Source organism: Harpia harpyja, chromosome 1, assembly GCF_026419915.1.
Source record: "Harpia harpyja isolate bHarHar1 chromosome 1, bHarHar1 primary haplotype, whole genome shotgun sequence".
NCBI classification, from domain to species: Eukaryota; Metazoa; Chordata; class Aves; order Accipitriformes; family Accipitridae; genus Harpia; species Harpia harpyja.
This window is the reverse complement of record NC_068940.1, coordinates 8,269,418-8,291,309: the sequence shown is the minus strand read 5'-3', so window position 1 is coordinate 8,291,309 and position 21,892 is coordinate 8,269,418. Positions and strand designations below refer to the sequence as shown.

At 42.0% G+C, this 21,892-nt stretch overlaps 1 protein-coding gene across 4 annotated transcripts in view; it reads right to left on the bottom strand.

Moving 5' to 3' along the window:
* JARID2 (jumonji and AT-rich interaction domain containing 2) overlaps positions 1 to 21,892 on the bottom strand; it is a 224,580-nt gene that overhangs the window by 8,147 nt on the left and 194,541 nt on the right. For all 4 annotated transcript variants that reach the window (XR_008238649.1, XM_052810575.1, XM_052810494.1 and 1 more), the window contains 7 exons: positions 18,542 to 19,041; positions 13,275 to 13,367; positions 12,718 to 12,836; positions 12,484 to 12,554; positions 11,531 to 11,645; positions 7,076 to 7,181; positions 6,047 to 6,229 (listed from right to left, as the gene is read on the bottom strand). Coding sequence is in view for 3 of the 4 variants with exons in the window: in XM_052810575.1 (XP_052666535.1) it covers positions 6,047 to 6,229; positions 7,076 to 7,181; positions 11,531 to 11,645; positions 12,484 to 12,554; positions 12,718 to 12,836; positions 13,275 to 13,367; positions 18,542 to 19,041 (1,187 nt within the window). In the remaining variant the exon portion in view is untranslated. The remainder of the gene's footprint in view (positions 1 to 6,046; positions 6,230 to 7,075; positions 7,182 to 11,530; positions 11,646 to 12,483; positions 12,555 to 12,717; positions 12,837 to 13,274; positions 13,368 to 18,541; positions 19,042 to 21,892) is intronic.

Below are 21,892 nucleotides of genomic sequence, written 5' to 3'. Positions count from 1 at the left end.
TTCTGCACGTGCTTTAGGTGAACCAATGCCACAGAACAAAACTTGAAAACCTAAACCAAACACATGCTACTGGACACAGTAAACTACCTTCTCAGAGACTACCCTAGTGCCTGTTATATCTAACATTTTATTTTCTTTCAAAGTCACCAATAGAGAGCAAAAAAGTACCTGCAATGCATGATGGCATTTATGCTAAGAAATCAATCTGTATGCTATCTTCTAATATGCTTTACTGTGAAATTTAATGCAGAGGAAAGTCTGCATATACAAAGAGAGTGAAACCAAATGCAAGTATTCCAGCGTCACCACAGTTCAGGTGTACCCTTTTTTCAAAAAAGAAAATTAAACATCAGTGGAAAAAACAAGAATAGGAGAGATGTGAAGAAAATGAGAAAAATGAAAAGAAGAAGGATGCCCAGGCATAGGTTAGCATGCAGTTCACTTAAGTGGAGGAACCAACAAACACCTCAAAATTCCCTCCCTAAGAATTCTTTTCCTGTGGAGGCCAAGAGGAGTAACCCAATCACTTAAGCTCAGTAATACACTGTTTGCACTCTCGGCCATCCAGTAAGATCTAGCGGTCTGACCTGCTTGAAATGCAGGACTGCTATGATTTTGCATCTTTTACGGCACTAAAAATATAGTAGGTAGTTAAGAATTAAAGACCACAACTAGCAAAGCAGGCAGATGTCAGGGAAAAGAGACAACAAGCAAAAAGAGAGGGTTTCAGTTCTGCTCAGTTTTGCCTGTCACCAGTTCCCTTCCGTGTAAGCTTTTAAAGCTGCATCTTTCATTCCTGTCAATACAAACTGAGTGATTTTGGTACCTTTAACCCTTTTGCTAACTCTTACGTAGGCAAATTCCTTGATTTACTCTGCAGTTGGGAAAAGTCTAAAGTTTTCCCCAGTGTCTGAAGAGGTACGTTTTGTTTTATATAACGTCTGAAAAGTTTCAACTGATGCTAACACTGGAGCGTAATGTGAAGGTGCCATTTCAGTTAGGGGTTAAGCCCACCGAATACCTACTCATCACAAACAAAAACGAAGATTTATGTTTAACCTTAAATTTTTTTCACCTGTTTTGTAACCCTCATTACATGCTCTTGGTATTTCTTTTATCAGAACCAATCCATCATAAAATTCATCATTTTTAATTGCACAGATTGCATGCATTGAAGTGATAACTAACACGTATCATAAAATGGATTAGTAACCTTTGCTGACCAAAAAGCATTCAAGAGGGTCATAGGTAAGAAAAGCGTTCTCTTCAGAAGGTTCTGCTAGAGCCTGCCTGGGGTCAGAACAGCTGCACTTTTAGGAGTGATACGACAAGTCTGGTTACATGTCAGATTTGCTTAGCATATTGTCTGAGGCTGCCTAAGAACAGCCACCCCAAGCCAGACTAAAAGCCCACACAGGCAACACAGGCAGCCAGGATAAAAGGCCACAGTGCTGGAGAAAAAAAAGTGAGGTATGCTCCTGCTGGCTGGCAGCTCAGGGACATCCTGAGCCCAAAACCGGTCTGTGCTGTATTTAGCACAACTCACTGGATCTGTGCATTTATCTGCATTTCTGAATCCATGTACATTTTTCTCTTCCATACAGTACTGAAATACACAGATAGGTATTTTAAAACAGACTTTTGTTTGCTTTTGACGTGCTGCCTAATCATTCCTTTTAATGACACATTTTTCAATGTTATGAGAGACAGTGAACATTCATATTGTAATTATCATTGCCCTGCCACTTCTGGTCTGGTCTTATTATCATATATGTCTCTTGGTCATCAATTTTCCAGGCTGAGTAGTCCTCTTCTATTTAATACAGAGGCTAATTCATACCTTTAATCATCAATCTCCACTGTGCTTTTTCTAGTTCCCCTATATTACTTTTGCAATTAGGGATTCAGAATTGCACAAGTATTTAAGCCATGGCCACAGCAAGAGCCTACACAGTGCCATAGTGATGTTTCTGCTTTGTTCTCTATTCTCTCCTTGCAATTCCTAACAATCAAGATTTTTTTTGAAACCTCTGTGGAGCGCTTGGCTGGCAGCTCCATAGGAATCCAAAGACCTCTTTTCTCAGGAGCAAGAGCTCATTCAGAGCCCATCACTGTGTCTGTCAAATTAGGATTCTTTTTTACTCCTGAGTCATTTAAAATTTATCAAACCATTTTTTCACTCGGACCACTCAGTATCATGAAATCTTTCTGTAACACCTCATAGCTTTAATTTTTGCCATCATTACCATTAATATCCTCATTACAAAGGATTAGTTTTGCTATTTACTTCCCTTTCTAGGTTATTTGTGGATATGTTGAACTGTACTGGTCTTAGTACAAATTCCTGAGGAGCGCAGGAAGAGACCTCCCTCCATGATAAAAACTGACTATGTGTTTGCATCCTCTGTTTCTCTTTAAATCAGTTCTTTTTCAGTGCGTGAACTTTCCCTCTCAACCCGTGGCAGGTTAATTTCTTTAAGAACCTTTCTGAGGAACCTCGCCAAGAGTCTTCCAGAAATGCTCACAGACTGTCAACTTGATCTCTTTTGTCCATACATCCTTCCAAAAGTTTCAAGGCCTGGGGGCCACGACCTCACTGCAAAAGCCATGTTGATTGCCCTGGTCTCATTCTTTTCCACATTTATTTTTTCTTCTGGCCTTTAGGAAGTTGTTCTTTGAAATCTCTTTTTGGTCCGCGTTTGTGTGTATTTACATGCATCTTGCTCGAGTGGTTGTTTTATTTGCATTTTCATCTTTTGGACACAAAAGGGATTTTTTGGTCTCATTTCAAACAGACTCCTTTCTCCTGTGTTTAGCCATGCCAAGTTTAGTGGGGGTATGCCTTTTGAAATTTTTTTGCTAGGCAATGTGCATGTGTTGTGAGCCTCTAACACAGCATCTTTAAACAATTTCTGTGCTGCACGCAAACACTTAACCCTTCTCTCTGCATTCTCAATTTAACAAGCTTCCTTGTTTTTATGCGAGGCTGTCTTTTGAAATGAAACACCACAGTAGTGGCTATTTTGCTTTTTACTGCTCTTTCAAGGTTCGTAATCTCTGCTCACCATCACAGTGCAGCTCTTTCATAATGATGTTTTAAACTGGGCTCCACCATTACTGAGAAGGGAGACGACAGTTTCTTCTCCTTGTGTGGATTTCCTGACTAGCTGCTCCCTGAAGTCATTTCGGTTCTGACATCACACACCAACACAACCACTATCCTCATTAGGGGGAGGATGCCACCATTTCCTATCATCATCATCATGTGTCCTGTCCTCGCAGCTTCTCTTGCCTCCTTTAGGACGACACAGGCTATGCCTACGCAGCATCCAGTATGGCGAAGCAGGAGGGGCGGACGTGTGGAGCGATAAAGTTGATGCTGAGGACCCAAACATCCACAGAACGTGTGTGTAAAGCCAACAGCTTTACTTCAGAGCAGTCTAGCCTGGTCCTGTGGCCACTCTGGCACCGGTGTTTGGAGGACATCAGGTGCACTTCTAGAGTGCCTCCTCCCATTTGGTTTCATCTGAAAGCAACCCAGTCTGCTCAGGCTAAGACAGCTCTGTGATAGGAACCAAGGAGTGGTAATTATGTGGCCTTTTAAAGGCACGTTCCTCACCCAAACTAAAACTTGGGGAGGATACATACATGGCCCCTGCCAACATCTTGGCTGGACAGTCAGGAGCACAGGGCTAATACCATGCTTTTCCTATTTAGGACAGGAAGATCAGTGCACAGGGATTCTGTCACTGGTGACAGAGTTAAACCTGGCTTATTTGACCATAAGCTCTCTTCTGTGTGCAGCAGTGCTGCTCCAACTGGATGACTAACTCCATCTTTCCTATGTACTTCTTCCTCTTGTATTACGGTACCGGCTGAGTCTCTTCTTTCCACCAAGTTTCTGGTAGGCCCTATACCACCAAAGCCCTTTAAAACCAGACATTCCTTCTTATTTCCAAACCTCTAGACCAGAGTGCATTCATTTAGTCCCAATATTCTGTTTTCCTGCTTCCTAAATGAGTTTTACTGACTTTGCCCAACACCTTATTCAAGGATGAGGAGTTACCCCTTTGCCACTCCAAACACAAATTCTTCCACCACACCTGTAAACCTTCTTCTCATCCTTAGTTTAAAATTTCAGGAGCTCTTAGGGTGTTTTTAAAAGCCAGCAACCTGGTTCCATGTATGGTTTAGGTGAAACCTGTCTGTCCCTTTACACAGGTTTTATACAAGCTTTTTTATTCCAACAATTATCCCAACTCCTTATAAACTGAAATCAATGCAATTTCAGATGCAGAATTTCATTTTTCCGTATATTAAAGGAGATTGAGCAGTCATTCAATACAGAAATGAAACAACATCATTTAGTAATATAAAGAGAATCACTATAAAAAAAATCAGGTCACAGTATCACAGAATGAAAACAAAGTTAATGTATCAAACAGCTGAAAACTGTCAATATTGCTGTCGAGAATGGACAGACAGGAAAGTACAGTTGTTTGTCAGAGTTCATTAACAGTCCAAAAGGGGAATCTTGCTCGTTACACAGAACGTGTCACAACCTCTGAAAAGCACAATCCTGGCCAGCCTTTGAAAATGGCAAAGTGCCTTGTCAAAGTGAAGGAACCAAGGAAGAATTTCCAAAATTTAAGGGAGTTTAAGAACATAGGATAGTTTGAAGAAAGAAAGGGGGGGGGGGGGAGAGAAGGAAAAGAACAATGCAGTAGGTGTTTCTAGAGTTATTTTGATATAAACACATATCTGTGGTTCTTGCAAATTTTGTGAGAGCTATGACTTCAATTTCCAAGGTAGGTTATCACAGATTGGAATCTGCTGGATTTTCAGTCAGCTTATATTTACCCAGTGTAAAGCTCTTAAAAATTAATCAAAAGAAACTGTTCTTCAGAATTTGAGGCACCAAGAAGAGCTTTTTAATTGCTGCATAGTGATTTCTGTCTCTTACATGAGTGGCATTTTCACAATATCAAACAAGTGTTCAGTAGAGCAATAAATACAGCATATGGAGTCAATATAATTGTGTACCTTCAGACAGAAAAGGTTAGCTCAGGATTCTCATTCCTTAACTACACACATATACAATTCCCACCTTCCCCCAAAATAAATCTGTAATAAAATAACCTTTTATTTAAAACTAAGTTAATATACAGTTAGTATAACCAGGCTGGAAGAATTCCATTAACCCTAAAGAACCAAAACCTAACTGTGGACGTATTACATTTAATTGCTTACTAACCACTTGGTCTGAAGCTGTAAATGATAATTTACTAGTGGCTTAGCTATAAAACACTACCAAAATAGCATCTGTAACCCATAGTGTATTTGAGGCAATTGGGAACACGACATACATTCTTTGTCCAAGAACACAGAAATGTAGCCAAAATCATGATGACTGGACAATTCACCTGTTTGTTTCTGCAGGCAATCTGCCTCGGTTAGTTGTGTGAAAAGGGAATGGGAAGTTTTTTTATTTACATCTTAGTATCGGATGGGCTGGTCAGCGAACCTAGGGATTTTCAAGTCGATTAAAATTGAAATTGCCCTGATCAACAGCTTTTCCTGAATGAAGGGGCAGAGAAAGACAAGCAATACAGTTGTGAGTATTAACTGACTCTGCCTATCATAGGAGCTAACAAGCACAGTTATTCAGATATTTGCACCTGAGATTCTAATCGTTCTAGAAAACATCACTTAAAAAAAAAATCAGTAAGCATAATACAAGATATTGTCATTAGCTCTGAAGGGATTTTTGAAAAGCTTCCTTGCAAACCGGTCTGCAGGCATAACAATCTTCTGAATTTTTCAAATATACAGAAGTTTCTAGCTGTCAATTATTAACCAATTGCTTTTCTGAAAAAACTGGATCGTCTTATGCCTTGCAGAACTTTTTCCTTTTTTTATTTAATAGTCCACAAAAACAGACGTAGCTGTACTAGTCTCACAACGCTACCAATCCTGGAATGTCTGGTTTGCTGTCGTTTTAGATGGCAGGGCCGTGAATCCATTTTAACGCCTTTTCTCAACTTACCTTGGCTGTTTTAAAACCCATACTTGTCCACTGGGTGGTAGCAAAGTGCACTGTTTCAGAAACACTATAGCCACAACACACTTTAGACACAAAGGATCCAGGAAAACAGACAACAAACTGCCCGCTCTGCTGTACAGTACGGTGCACCCTGATCCCCTCCTTACACAAGATTTCTGGGGAGATCTGGAAAGACAAAAAAAGCAAAACAAAACAAAACAAAAAAAGAAAAAATTCAGAACTTTCTTTTACAGTTAGATCCCCTTCCTTGCCGGATACTGCCACACGCTACTTGTAGAGAAAAGCTGTGCTCTGCTAACAGCTCAGCTCTGTTCGCTTTCTCTCTTCCCTTCTCCACATGCTGAAACTTAGTGTCCGGAGTGAGAATTACAGAAGTGGCTCTTTTCAAACCAACAGTTTAAACTCTCGCTTGCCAAACAATCTCAAACACAAAGCCTCAAAACAATCCCATCTACTATTACAGAAAGTAACGCAGGCCATTCAGTTTTCCACCTAGATCTTTTCAGACTTGGCAGTGAATCCACCTTGTTACTGCACTTCTGTTAAGGGATGTTAACGTGGATAGCCAAGGGAAGTTTTTTTTGTTGTGGACTCCCAAATTTACACTTAAATGCACTACATGGAAATAGTTATCCACAAAATAAACAAGGGAGCCAAAAATACTCTGAAATCCTTTGAAGTATTAGGCTTCTCATATCCATGCTGCCATCATAAAATGTCAATCATGGCAGATTAATTGATTACAAAACACTCCCTTTGTGAGGTTAAATACATTATGGACAGTATTAAAAGTGGACATTAATTGCACCATCACATTTATTTTTATCTCAACATGTGAGCCTTGTTAGAAAAATGCCATGTGGGTAAACACTGCAAGTAGAAAGCAGCCAGATCTTAACAGCCTCTGCATCATTGTAGTGTAAGACAAAACCAAAATAAATCCCCAAACAACCAGCCTTCTGATTAGCCTGGGGTTCTCAAATGGGAATACCTCTCCCAGTGTTAACCTACCATTACATTACTTTCAAGCATTTCCAGCCCTGGAGTGCCATTGGCTTGCAGCAGGGTATGTACCACATCGTCAAGTTTGTTCTCCTCCGCAGCAGGAATGCAATACCTGTTGTTTTGTCAGAGGAAAAGAGAAGGATTTACTGTGGAGTAAATAATGGTACACAGCTACACAGTAACAGGCAATTCAGACCAGGACATTGATTAAAAGAAAGAAATTAAACACAGGCTTTCCCACACGGTTCTTTTTAGTAAAACACTGACGATTCATTGAAAGCTGTTTATTTACACTTAGTCTGATGGTGTTCACTAGATGCCAAAGGACACAAAATCCCCAAAATAGAAATGTGAAAACTCAGTGCTCTGTAGAATCAGTGGAGAGAAATCAGCAATAGAATGATGTTCATTTTAATGGCACCAAAACAGGTAATTATGGGCAGAAGTTTGCATCTCGTGAGCACCGATATATGTTCTGTTATCTTTATCATAAGTGGTTGTATTCATTACCTGTGCATCAACCAAAGGATCTTTCTATTTAATAACGTTTTCTGTTCGTAACAATCGAGAAACCACAAATCACCTTTACTGTTAGTACACAAAGTAGCCTAAGACCTTCTTGCCTTGCTTACTAAACAAATCCCACATCCCTCCTCTCCCTTGCAACAAAAGACAGACCTAAGAGCAGCCAAACCAGCAAGAGAGATTTAAAACTCTGCTGGGTATATGCCGAGTTGCACATCCTCCTCTCCTTTAGAAGCCAAGGAAGCAGCTGTCCTCCCTGTGCTCACTGCCAGCAGTGCTCCCTACGCAGAACTGACAAGAAATAATGTAGGAGTCTCAGGTCCTAGCTTCACACATCCAGAAAACTGCTATTTTGCTGGATGCAGGGAGGTGATATGGTGACAATTAGTTGCTACTCTTGCTTGCACCCTGCCAAAATTGTAATGGTTTACATCCACCCAGAAGATACCTGTTCCCGAGATCTGGTAGTTGGTACCTGACAACAGCAAACTGAGCAGCGCAGCTTGGTGGGAAACAGCACAAATCCCGGATTCCCAAACCTGCCTTGAGTTGCTGCCATGCTATACTTTATCTGTGACATTACTTTATTTGGATTTGTTATGCTCAGGCAAGTAAAAAGCATCTCCAGATTTATCATGACTCACCAATTCACTTTAAGCAATGAGACCTCAACCTGGAGCCCATTTGCCCCCACACCAGACACACACAGAGAGCCATTTTTCCAAACTTGACAACAAGAGCAGAGAATGAATTTGGAAATATTTTGGGGAAAAGGTGCCGTTTTCTTGTCATTCATCCAGTCTCTCCACCAATTTCATAAAGCGTTCTGCTGGCCTTACAGACCTTGTCAGGGTATCTGCTTATAATGTGCACTAATATTAACTCCGTATGCGTCATACAGAGTTATCCTGCTTGATGAGTCTGTAGGAGGCTGTACTTCCTATGATTTGAACATCTCGTTACTGTTCACTGTAGTGATGATGACTTTGATTTGTCTTTGTTGATCTTCAAGCCGAGAGCCAGAAGAGATGACAATATCTACTCATACAGCTAATTGTAGCCACAATAAGGGCTCTAATGAGCTGGTTGCCCAGGTGCACATAGACTGACTCCTTATATATTGACAACGATCAGGACCTTACTAAGAAATCTTAGGGTTATAGAGAGGTGAAGTGGAAGAACTTCACCTTGATAAGGATGAAGTCCCAACAGCAACTTTAAATGCATGCCGTGTATCAAATACTTGGCAGTACCTGTGTTGCTAACAGTGACAGCTTCAGAACAGCTCCATGTGTGTAGCATATTACTCTATTTACACTATAATAACAGATTTTAAGCAGTGATGAAAATATTTTAAATTCACACCCAGAACGCGGCAGAGCCCACTCTCTCCTTTTAGAGTCAGAAAATATAGCTGGAACAGCCAAAAGATTCAAGCATGCAGTCCCTCACAAAATGGGCCCAGGAAAAAGCACGGGAAGGATGTGTGAAGAGGAGGGGCAGCACAGAAGTGCATGGGACTATCCGACTACTGGCAGGACTGATGGAAATGGAAATCCTTTGCAACTGTGGCGCATGCTGCAATTTCACTCATTTGCAATTCTTGACATACCTATAAAAATGGGAAGTGAGCAGCCAGCATAGACTTCTGAGTGTCTTGGGCAGAACAAAATTTTCTTCTCTCTTTTAATGGGCACCAAGGAGCCCTCCAGAATAAAAAGGTTAGGTCACTGACCTCTGCCCTGCATGAAAATTGAGTTCTCGCCTGTTTACTCTTCATGAGGTAAAACCTGAGAGATTAGAGAGTGACCTGAGCCATCTGCAGGTAAATGAAGCACCACTGATTTTAGTACCCCAGGGATCTGTCCTTAGAAGAGATTTCTGGATGCTGGGCAGACTTTGCAAGATGGAGGAGAGCTTTGGTGCCCAGTGGCCTGCTTTGTTATCACTGAAGTGCCACTGAAAGCAATGCTGTCAGGGCTACTCCAGATATTACGCCAGACCTAGAGTTATTAAGTTCATCTTTTCCCCAATAAAGTTGGGTACTTATTGCAATATTAAAAGTTGTAATGAGTGAATAATGAATACTAGCCTGATACTGCAGCCTGGCAGCCTTGCCAAAGAATAGCTTTTACAGACAAAGGAGTTTCGCTTCTTCCTTCTTATGAGTTATTCCTGCTTGCTATCCACGTTTCATCAAGGCTATCATCACAAATACATCTGAAGCTATGTACTTATGTATGTAAGCAAGCCAATCAAGGAAAAGCAAATGGCTTCTTTTATTCTTCTCGGCTTGGAAAAACAGAAATAGTAGCCCTTCCTAAAACTTTGGCAGGTTGCATTCAAGCCTGTTCAATCCCAAAAGGCACACGTTTTGACACATACAGTATGAAGAGTGGCCTCAGAACTTAATTAGGGGATTCCTGAATGCCTTCTGTTTGGAATTTACTGTCATTTAAGACTAGATGAATGCCATAGAGAGAAACAGACTCACCTAAGGTTGAGGACAATGCAGCTTGCTCAGCAATTTGTCCTGATAGTATATTATTATAAAAGACTACAGATTCCTGATTCACAGATGAGGGAGAGGAGCCATGAAATGCCCATGACAAAGTGACAAACTCCCAGGTCTGCAGCATAATCCAGCGTTTACGTTTACCCTTCGGTATGATCACATACAGAACATTTCTTCAACTTAAAATATTTAGAGAGAGTTGCTCCTGCTTTAATGGTTTCCTCCAAGATTTCAAATCCTTTCTTCTGGGCCATGTGCTTTCCCAGTGACAGCTGGGTCAGCACCCTGACATGATCAGTAGCTGAGAAACATGGGAGTTAAAGGTAATGACCAAAGTACATACTTTGCACATGAATGAAGAGCAGTTGACACTGCCACCATGGGGACTTCTGGATGCAAAGGGGGCCTTGCAGACCTTCTCCTGTCACACCGAACAAAGAGCCAAAGGCTCCCATAGTTCAGAGTTCAAGAGGGGAACTGCTGGAACTGCTGAAAGGGAACCAGCTTCTCACCTTTGCAGGAGGCACCATTTAAATAACTTTTCTTCTCCATCTATTGCATTTTCTCTGATCAAGAAACACAGTTACATTGCTTATCCTTCATTGTTCTCACTGACGATCCTCTTGGGTAATAACATCGATATCACAGGAACCTGGCAGATAGGCACTTGACATGCCAGCAACACCCGCTTCCTCTAATCCTTCCATCAGCTGCTGTAATTCCACTGCAGTCTAACTCATCATCATCTGTAGCAGTATGTATGCACTGAATTTAGGAAGGATTCACCATGTTCAAAACCATTTATAAGCCGAATATTAAGTCTATTTGCATGATGTGTGCGTATGAAAAGTAGCTAGCAACTAACTGGTGATATCCACACTGAGACACTAGAATGATGCGTGTAATCATATTAAAAATTATTATCATATGATAATGAAAAGAAATTGTATAAGAAAATACTAGGGACCTGGTAGATACAGAGTTCAAAATATTTTGTATAAAATAAGCAAGCAGTGCCTATTTAGTCAGAGCATGGATTCAATCACTTTACAAGTGGCAATATGGAGCTAGCTTGACAAGTGTCTGTCAGCCTAAGGAAAGCCTACCTTGACTACCTGTCATTTGGCTTCCATGTCATGAAAACTTTCCATACATTAAACCCTCTGTCAAGCAGAAACAGTTTATTGCTAAATATCTCCGAATAGAGTGTGGAAGATAAAGTGAAACTTTTCTTCCAGGAAAGGGTGTTTCATTACTTACGTTTATACTACATTTTCCTATTAAAACTGTAATCACAAACACTGGACCTTCTAGGTGAGATTCATTCATGCAAAAGGTACTACACAAGCTGCTGTTAACACCAGCCTACAGATGCAGCCACTACAGTGAATGCGAAGAAAACAAAACACAGGAATACCTACCAAATGCAATCAGCACCAGTGTGTAAGTAGTCAATGTATGGAAGGTGATTTTGGTCTCGAGACCAGCATGAGGTAGAAAAGACCATGCCGATATTTAGCCAAGGAATTGTCACTCCTAAAACAGAGATTGAAAATGAGTTTTGAGTAACTGCAGTTTCTAATTAAAAGACAGTTTGAGAGAGCATTTTAGTTGAAAATCTTGTTCTACACACAAGCTGACCCTTAAGTTGTAAGTCTTCCTACCAGAGAATTCACAGAGAATAATTTAACAAATTCAGCATTTTCCACTAACAAAATATCTACCAGTCAATTACAGTGCCCTTAAACATATTTGTTTTCTAATAGCTGTAAAAAAATTTATTCTTTAGAGAATTTACAAATACTCGTAACTCAAGCTCAATGCCATTGATCAGAGGAGGTTGCTTCATGTTGTCAAGTGTACATGTACTTGTAAACAGGTATCCTGTTTCCCAGCTGGTTTGTTCAGGCTCAACACCTGCACAGGAGACTGAATTATGCTTTCAGCTAATGTTTCTACCAGTAAATTGCAATGGCACATATGCAGCTCGAGCACTTGTGACAATTCATTTAGAACACTTCTGTGCTGCTCTGACCAGCGCTACAGACTAGGCTTGCAAGTAAGGAAGTTGCAGGGCTCTGTCCTTCATCAGCCTGACGCAAAGCAAGAACACCGATGTACTGGCAACAACAGAAAGGGATACTGCAAGCACAACTGGTTCCTCCCAGGGATATGGTCTCAACTATTCATTAATTCTTTATCTGCACACCTGCCTTCATTCCTTTAAATACCACCTGCTACATACAACTGCACGTCTAGCTGGTCAGCCGGTGAACAGAGGGGCCAGAAAGAGGGAGAAGACTTTGGTGACTACACCACCATATTTAGAGGACACATAACACCTGCTAGAAACATAAAAAAGAGACTTGCTTACCAGGCACAGCACCAAGATGTCGCAGGATGGATCCTGTATTATTAGGAAGGACTGTGAGGTTCCACCCATGCCTGTTCGAGGGGGTGACACAGAGGCAGACACATGTCAGTGCACATTCCCAGTGCCAACATCCCCAGTGCCAAGCTGCCCTGCCGGCCTCGCACCCCCACCTCCGCTCAGCACAATGAGACAGCCAGCACGAGTCGACAAAGCAGGTGGATTTGGTGATCTTACCTTGAAAATGGTTCAGATTTTCCCACTGGAAAGCCACTCCCGTGAGTGTTGGTATCTACTTTTCCACAATGCACTGCTACATGGCAATCTTTCTGTTCCACTATCCGCCAATATTCTTGCTGTGGTAAGAGAAAGCGTTAATGCATTTTTAATTCGCTGAACGAGGTATCTCTCATTAAAATATAAACCCCAGAAATTTACAGGGCTTTCATGATCTCAGTGTAATTCAGCATAAAACACTGCTTAAAAATAAGAATATAAATACTTAGAAGTAACAATGAATTGGGAAGACAGAACGTAGATCCTATTGGCTCCTGTGCTTCAGCACATGACAGATTAAGACTTCTTTCTCTCCCTCAGTTCATCAACACCTTCATTAAAAATGTCAAAAAATTTTAAAAGGAAGAATCAGTACCATGTCTATCTAACCATTTATTTTTCTCCCACACTAGACAGCCTTAAAGTGCTTATGGTAATGCCTGAACATCAGCTATACTGAATCCCCATACTCAGTCCCCTGAAATAAAAACTTTTACCACCCCTTGCACTGGCCTCACCTCTACTTCAGCTACTGTAGGCTCCTTCGTGAAGCACATGTTCATGATGTTTCTTGCTGTTCGGTAGAAGGTTGTTAAAGAAACAGACCTACCCTGTGGAAAAAGAAAATAAAATTAGAAGTGAAAATAAAAAACCATGCCTCCATTCCCCCAGCCTCACTCTTTTCCTTACATGCTCAATCCCAGATCACGATAGGGGGAAAGAGGACAATGTCTCCAGAACACGTGTGCATCTAAAGCTCATTTCTTATCTGAGGGAACCTCGACAGATACAGAAATTTAATCACATCGAATCACCAAACTAACCACCTAAACAGCCAACTGAGTGTTCCCAGAAGGCCACGTACACTGCTTTGTCCAGCACGATGCTCTGCGTTTGACAAATACAGAAGATGGACGTGGCCCAGCTTTCTATGACAGGTTGTAAAGGACCCAGTAGGCAACCCTACCTGCATTTTACAATCAAATCCAATACGTGATCAAAGGACCATGTGGCTACACTCTTTACATAGAGAGAAACAGGTGAAAAAGACTTAGGAAATTCACAGAAACGTTCAGCATCAAACTAGTATTGTATGTGATGGAAGGGGGTCACAAAAAGTAGAGTTTACCAAGATTACTGTAATCACCGGCTTACAAAAACTAGTTATGCTCAATTCAATAAAAGCAGTTCAAATGCAAGGAACCAGGACCTGTTATTACAAGGCTGAGAAAAGGAAAACACAGTAAAATTGCCAAATGAGTGCGTTCTTTCTTGGCACTGCTGCAGGAGCTGTACGTGAAGAGGATCTGACTTGGTTTTCTGCTTAAGCTATACCTAAGTTTCTGGATACCTGCTTTCACACATACCTATAAAACCAGATGCTCTGGGAAGCATCCTCTGAAAGCTTTGAAGGTAGGAGCATGAGAACCCGCTTGCTTCTTTCAGCCCAGACATACTGGTATGCCCAGACAGGGACACCCCTATCACCTTCTCCGCTCCAGGGCAGAAGAAACATCCTGGGAAGCTGTGAGCCACGAAAGCTGGTAGGTCGCTGTGGCCATACTGGTTTGTGGGCACCGCTGCAGGCAGCGACTAGCATCACTCTGCAAACATGAAGTTGAAAATATTTCCCCCCCTCGCCAGATCTACCGCTCCTTCCTCTAACTCCCATCGTGTCCACTGGTTGCCCATCTGAGCAACCACAGACTTAAAAGCTCCACGTAAATGATTGTTTTATTACTCAGCCTACTACCTTTCTAGTTTTTCAATTATGAAACAGATCTGCCAAACCACCTCGGTCTTTTCTTGTGTTTAATTTATTTAAGAACTATGCCCATGAGTAAACTAGAAACAACTATACAAGCAGCTTTTCCCCCAGAGGCCAAGTCTATCACTTTGCCATGCTCCTACGGTTGTAACATTGTCACTTTTTTAATTGAATGCAGCATAATTAGCTGTAACAAAAAAGTTCGTGAAATGCCCAGGGCCTGGGGCCCTCTGATTCCCATAAACTTCAGAGTTGGATGCTCTGCGATACAATAAGCAATTTCCTTCATCTTTTAATGCTCTCATGAATCATTTATTGTAAGGCAGCCTTTTACAACAAAACCTCTCGTAAAATGCAGGGCCCGCACCAACAGTCATCATACTTGAGCATAGACTTCACTGCTCACAAACCAACACATGCTCCACAGCAGCTTCCTCGTTTCAGTTACTTGCCTCTTCCTCTCATCTTACACAGAAAAATAAGGACTCATCTTCCAAGATTAACTGTGTCTTTCCATTTGTCAGATATGCAGCAAGCAAGAAAAAAGAAAGTGGAAAAACTGAACAGTTTAGCCCTTTAAAATTGCATATACCCATTTCTTACTCTATCAAGAATTTGTTATCTTCTTGGTCTCCTAAAAGTTGCAACACAAATTAAATGGTTGAGGGGGTTTTGTTGTCTGTTTTTGTTGTTTGGTTGGTTTTTTTAATCTGAGGGATCTCGTAAAATTTTCTAATGCCAACTCAGAAAATAATTTGAACTGTTGTAATGAAGCATTTTAACCAGAACACAAAATGAATTGCTGAAGAGTAAAGTACCCTTTTCAACGCCCTCAAAAATATCTCAACAGTTCAACAACTGTCCTGGGAGCTTCAAGCTACTGAGCAGAGTCTCTGTTGCTGCAACAATATGACAGAAGAAGGTTTAAAGAACAAAATTTCCTATTTCCTCTCCTGATTCTTCTTCACAGCCTCTGCATCGGCCATGAGAGCCAACCCAGAGCATCACCATCACCACCAAGCCTGGAGAGAAGGCACAGAGAAGGACATTGCAATGCTACGACTGTTAAAGACATTACAGCAACCATAAATATGAGCAGCAGAGATTTCACAATAGTCACAGGCGGGAAGGAGGGACTCCTGTTAAGCAGAGTCTGAAAACGCCGAGTACCCGGCTGAAGAGAGCTCAGCATGGGATTTCTGGGACAGTTTCATGTGAAGGCTGGCAAAACTTGGCATTGGTGATTTCTTCTGCATGTCCCTCTAACAGGTCTGCTAATTAGCCTTCAGTTTGTTCTGTATGGAAACAAATGCTGTTTTCAGTCAGCTCCAGTACAGATTTTTTAAATATTTTCAGAGCTGAAATTGGGTAAAGAAGAGAAGAGTGAAAATCTTGCAGCAGATCCTTCTTTGATGACCACAGTTTACTTCACATACTTAGAAAAACAACAATTTATTAGTCAGGTAGAAAAGCCATACATTTAGGAGTAAAGAAAGCAAGCACAGCAGCTTGCAGCACACACTTAAAAGCACAGCAGGCCTTACAGCCTGGAAAGGAGCAACACTGAAAATAATTTGGAAGCCCTGGCAGAAAGTCAGCTGAACAGAAAGGAGATTTACTCCAACCTTGACATGCGATATGGTGGTGACCGCTCCTGGAAAACTAGATGTCTCTTTCTAAAAACATGTTCCAGCTCAAGCACGTGCTGACTGCAGAAATTACTGTGTGAAATCCTAAATGTACAGCCTCTTCATGGCCTGAAGCATAGACTTTATGGCCTAAACTGGACAACAGCCATACGACTATGATGTTCTCCTGCAGCCCTCAATCTATTGACCTGGGCATTTATCAAAGGGGTGGGGGGTTTTTTTGTTTGTTTTCTCTGTGTTTTTTACTTCTAATTAGAATTAGCAATATGCTTTAGAAAGGAACCATTACAATCCCATCATCTGTGGAAACTGTAACATAAGGACATGTTCTGTTAAACAAATTTCAGATTTTCTCAGAAACACGTTAACAGGTAAAGAACACCCTCCCCTCCACAGACAAAGAAGGATACCATCATTCAAGAAAAACAGAGAGTGCAGGATTAAAAGGCTTGTTTCATAAAATGCCATGAAGTACCCTTTGCTTAAATCTGTAAGCCAGCACCACCTCACCTCAGTCTTATTAAGAAGTCTAGTGATGAACTATAGTCATTTTACAAGTCTTGTGGGTTACTCTGGTGCATAATTTCCTATTTCTACGTCTTGCGGCTTGCTCTAAGTGACATAACCAGTTCTCACGCATCAGTCCTTCTACAGGGCTTTCCCCCCAGTGCTGTAAAATGAAACTATGCGCCTCCGCACTCAGACTGACCAGGCATCCCGCAGGGCACTCCACAGCAGGGATTCTCTCCAGAAACCCACCGCAGATTTTCTCCCCGGTCCATCGCCTGTGGCAGCAGTCCCCAGTCTCTGCACCGCAGATGAGCGTGGGACAGGATTCCAACGGGCAAGCCCCAGTGTCCGGGAAGCTGCCTGCACCACGGCAGACAACCCGAGGCATTGCCTGAGCGGCTCCATGTGCTGCAGCTGCTTTGGTGGGTGCGGAGAGCACCGGCCCACAGGCTCGGCAACGCTTGTCTCTAACAGCTTCTATGTTCAGAACAGAAGTACTTCTACCGGGTATTGTTGGACTTGTACAGGGTCTGATGCTGTCGGTACTGCCAGTGCTTTTTGGGCAGCAGCAGCAATTTGGGAGCTCTCAGCCTTTTGCCGTAAAGGCCTGGGGCTCAGCAGACTCAGGCTGGTTATACTAGCTGCACTTTGCTTACTTGCCTTGTTTTATTTTCTAAATCTGATCAGGATACTTCTCACAAATCCCAGTCTTGCTTTTTGAGTTACCTTGTATCTGCTAAACTTTAACTTGGGACTTGCACTGGAAAAGAAGATGGGAAGCATTTCCCCACTAAGTTTGAAGTGGTTCATACAGCTTTTTATCACATTTTTCATTTAACATCATTAAGCACAGGATATTTAGCACAGAAATGCCACTTCGCTATTCACAAATGCTGCTGTCATTAGATAAGCTTCTCTCCAACTGCAGCATGGCAAAGAGATTGCTTTTCAAAAGGTGGGATTGAGGCTGGAGTCCCCCAGTAAAAGAATTTTGGGGCTGACAAATAGTAACAGGCTGCAAAAAGAAACCTGAAGCAAGCTTTTAAAGCTCAAGTCATGAGCTCATGCAGTCCCTAAATAGCTTAACAATAAGCCACTTTGGGCTATCTGGCTTCATTTCCTGGTGATGGAAGTGAGATTGGAAGGGGAAGAACAGAGTATTCCTTTACTGGACACAGACACTCAATGTTATATTTCTCTCGGAGCACGGCTACACAATTCAACACAACTCAAAATTGCACTGCAAGCTGCAGTGCCAAGTCCTGCTCCAGAGTAGGAGACTGCCAAATAAAATACAGTGAAAGAGTCAGCATTCCTTCATAAATGGATGTACTTGATATGTGGAGGACTAAGCGTCCATGTGACTGTTAGTGCTGAGTAAAATCTGGCATCGCGGATGAAAATGTTGTTTGCATTTCAATTTGCCCTTTCTAAATGTAGTAGTATTTCTAGTGATGTTAGTTTTGATGTGGAGCACTACTTCACTCAACAAGAGACTTGCAAGAAGCAGGACTGAGAGAGCAGAACATTACTTTAAATGTCACTAGAAAATGAAAACAAAAACTGTGTCTGCAGGGATAATTGGGCAGAGCTATTCAGGGAACCTCTCACAAGGAGACGAAGTGGGGGCAGAGCCCAGCGCATCTCGTTATGACAGTAACGCCTTCCAGCTTTTCCAGACACCCCGCGAGAGCCAGGCAGATCAGGATAAAGACACCAGACTGGCCAGCTGCAATAGCCACTGGTGGCACTGCAGGCCATCAGCTACCCTCAGCTGGTTGAGTTTGCACCTGGATGCCACCCAAACGATAGCATCATCAGTTCTGCAAACCAAAATCGGCAGAGCCCGCCTTGTTACCTTGTATATACACTTGTGTAAGTCGCTAAGAACTCCCTCCTCCTCCTCGTCGTCCTCCTTTGTGGTCTCCTTTTCCTGAGCGAAGAGCCGCCGCCTGCCTGTCTTCAGTGGGACGTCGACCTCTTTTAACTTGTTGCGGAAGCCATTTTTGTGAATCACGCCGTTGATGAGTCCGTTTTTGGGCTCAAACCGGGGCAAGGAATGGAACTTGTAGGCATTCTCCGAATGTCCCTCCAAAGGTCCTTTCCTCTTCTCCAAGATTTCCTTTTCCAGCAAGACCTCCTTCTCCAGTTTCTTGTGCTCCTCGGGGGAGAGGGAGTCGTAGGAGAGCAAGTACTGGCAGTAGGCTTCTTGCAGCTTGGCCAGCCTGTCCTGTGCAGTTTTGGGGATGCGCAGCATGTCTGCCAGCTTGTTCCATTTCTTGAGGTCAGTCACTTGCTGCATCCCCCCCATCTCGTTGATCAGCTGGACAAAGCAGGCCAGGTCGAGCTCGCAGCCTCCTGGGGTCCACGTGTGCCAAGCAGCAGAGATGGGGAAAGGGAAACACAGGAGCAGGTTAGGAAAACTTGCGGGTGGCTCGCATCAAGCACGCTACCAAGCTGGGCACATACGGGACGTGCCACCCGTACAGCTTTAGTCACCTGGGCACCGGAGCAGGATTGTCCCTGTCTCGTACGCCTCCTGCTAAAGACAGGCACATGCCGCTGTTTTGCTAGCTTAAGCCATTCAGCAGATCATATTTTGCTATTTGCAATAGCCTTTCCTATGGTTAAACTTGCTCTCCTCCTCAAGTTTCATTCCCTTCTCTTCTCAGAGCACCCCCAGCTATCTCCTGACACACGTCGTTCCCCTGGTTGTTACCCAGCAGCCGATGAGATGAGAGCTGCCCAGCTCTTTAAAAGCCCGCACACTCCCACCCTCCCCTCACCTGCCACCAGTCCCATGTCTGGTTTATACCAGGAAGAAGCAAAAAGACTGTCAAGATGGGTACTGGCAATCAAAAAGACAAGTACCTGTCCCTTCTGGAAGTGAAACATTGATTATCTAATGTCTGCACAACACTTTCAATACAGTTAGTATTTAAGAGGAGCACAGTAAGATCATTAATTTCACTACAGGTAGAAAAATCCTTAAAAAAAAATCCAAAAGGGGTGGGGGGGGTGGGGGTGGGTGCCTGCAACTGCATAAAAAAAGTTCCAGACACATTATTTTTCCAGTTTGAGGCCATCCATATTTTATATTCCATTATGGTTTTGTATGTTTTGAGATGACTAGCACATTTCACACTCCAGTCAAAAAATAAAAATGGAGTATTATACAAACTGCAGCATAAAAAGCAGCCAAATAGATGAGGAACAATAAAAGAAACATCATAAATACTCTCAAAGCACAGAAATAAATCATCAGTAGAAAGAGTGAAGAAACGGACCAAAGACCACCTACGATTCAACAGGGCACTGCTGAAGGAAAAAAGAGAATTAATACAAAACTTGCGTCAACACCGCTGCTGCCACATTGTCTCTCCTTCCCCTTTTTCTTTGAGAAAAGTAAAAAATCATTATGCCATAGCCATTTCAGAGCACTTAAAAATGCTATTATACAACAGAGAAGTGCAATAAGCAACATTATGGTAAATATTTACTGTTGGTTTAGCTACAGCAAACCAAAGCTACAGCATCTTAAGGGCCAGCTATATCATCTTGCTTCCTAGTGCAAGCAGTATTACTTTCTTCAAACCGCCCTGCGCTGCATCTCAGACACTTCATAGCTGATCCCAATTTTCCTTCTTCCATCCACTTTCCCCATTTCCACCACTTGTGCCAATCCAGTGAGGAGGGAGACTCAGCAGTGTAAACCTGTGTGCAACATTTTGGGATGACAACGATTGTGACCGAGGCAGAGCAGTACTAGAGGCTACTCGCTAATGCTGCCCGCACAGCGCTGGGCAAAGGTGTGAAAAGAGGGGAAAAGGGATTTTGGCTGCAGCTAAAACCAAGGGTAAAGCCTTGAGGAGCATATGACAAGGGTCATGGGGTAGCAGATTTATCCAGTTTAAGGGGGGGGGGGGGTCGGGTCGGGGGTCAAAATGGTTAAGTCTTGAAGCTGAGAAAAGGTAAATACCATGGGAAAAAACCCGCAAGTTTGAAAGGTTTTCTTTCTTTCTTTCCTCTTTAATCTTCCCCATAAAATAACTTTCAAGCTGGCCTCTAATACAGGCTGTTACTTTTTTGGTCTAGAGTTTTATATCCACTGTTCACAAATACGCTGAAGACATAATTCAAGATGGCTTTCCATCCCAATAGATTCAGTGACCTACATAAAGTTGAGTAACATACTCCTAACTTTGAAAGAAGTGTGGTCCAGGTTTAATATTATACATGTTCTCCAGTGGGACAAATAGCGCACACCCAGCTTAAGGGCCTAGTTTCAACACTGTTTATGAGATATTTAAGAAATGTGATTTTCTCCCGCATCATGGAATGATCGCTCATAATCACTCTGCAATATTAGAGCTCGAGTAGCACATCATTCAACCAGAGCCTTGCATATCTGGCAGATCCTCCATAGGGCCAGCTACAGCTAAGGTTTACAAAATGGTCTCAATTATAATTCCATTTCACACAGTCATAACTTTGGGAAGCATTTACATCTCAGGCTGATGTTTTCCAGAATTGACCTAAGCATGTTGCTTAAACTTTCCTTGACAGGCTGAAGGGGGGAAGAAAAAAAAAAAGTTTAACCCATTTATAAGCACCTACAACAAAATGGCTTAAATAGGAGACCTAGCACATGTTATGCAGAAATAGCATCTGACATTTTTTTTTTTAAATAGTCTTAATTTCACTAAATTAGGAATATTTGTAAATTTCCCAGTAAGCAAACTCATTTGAAAAAAAAAAAAAAACAAAAACCAAAAAACAACAACAAAAAAAACCCTTACATCTTCAGGTATGCATTTAATACCAAATGCTGGCACTACACAAGTCATTGGCAAAACTCCCACTTACTTCAATGTAAATGTGATTTGGCCCTGAAAGGAGGGATATGTATGCATGTCTACTTAAATAAGTGTGCATTTATCACTACAGATTATTTTCTATCTTTCCTGCTGGAACCAACAGATTTCTCATCTTTGTACACTGATGATCTCCAGCTTCTCTTCTCCATTTTGTTTTTAATTTTAAACACAAGATAGATAGGAAATTAACTGCAGAAAGGATACATAAGATGCAAATTTTATAAGAGACCACTGTTTGCTCCGGTTATATGGCACCCAGCAGAATAGAATCCTTGCCTATTAATTAGGCTCTTAGGTGCTTAAATAATACAAATAATTAACAGTAATGCCAT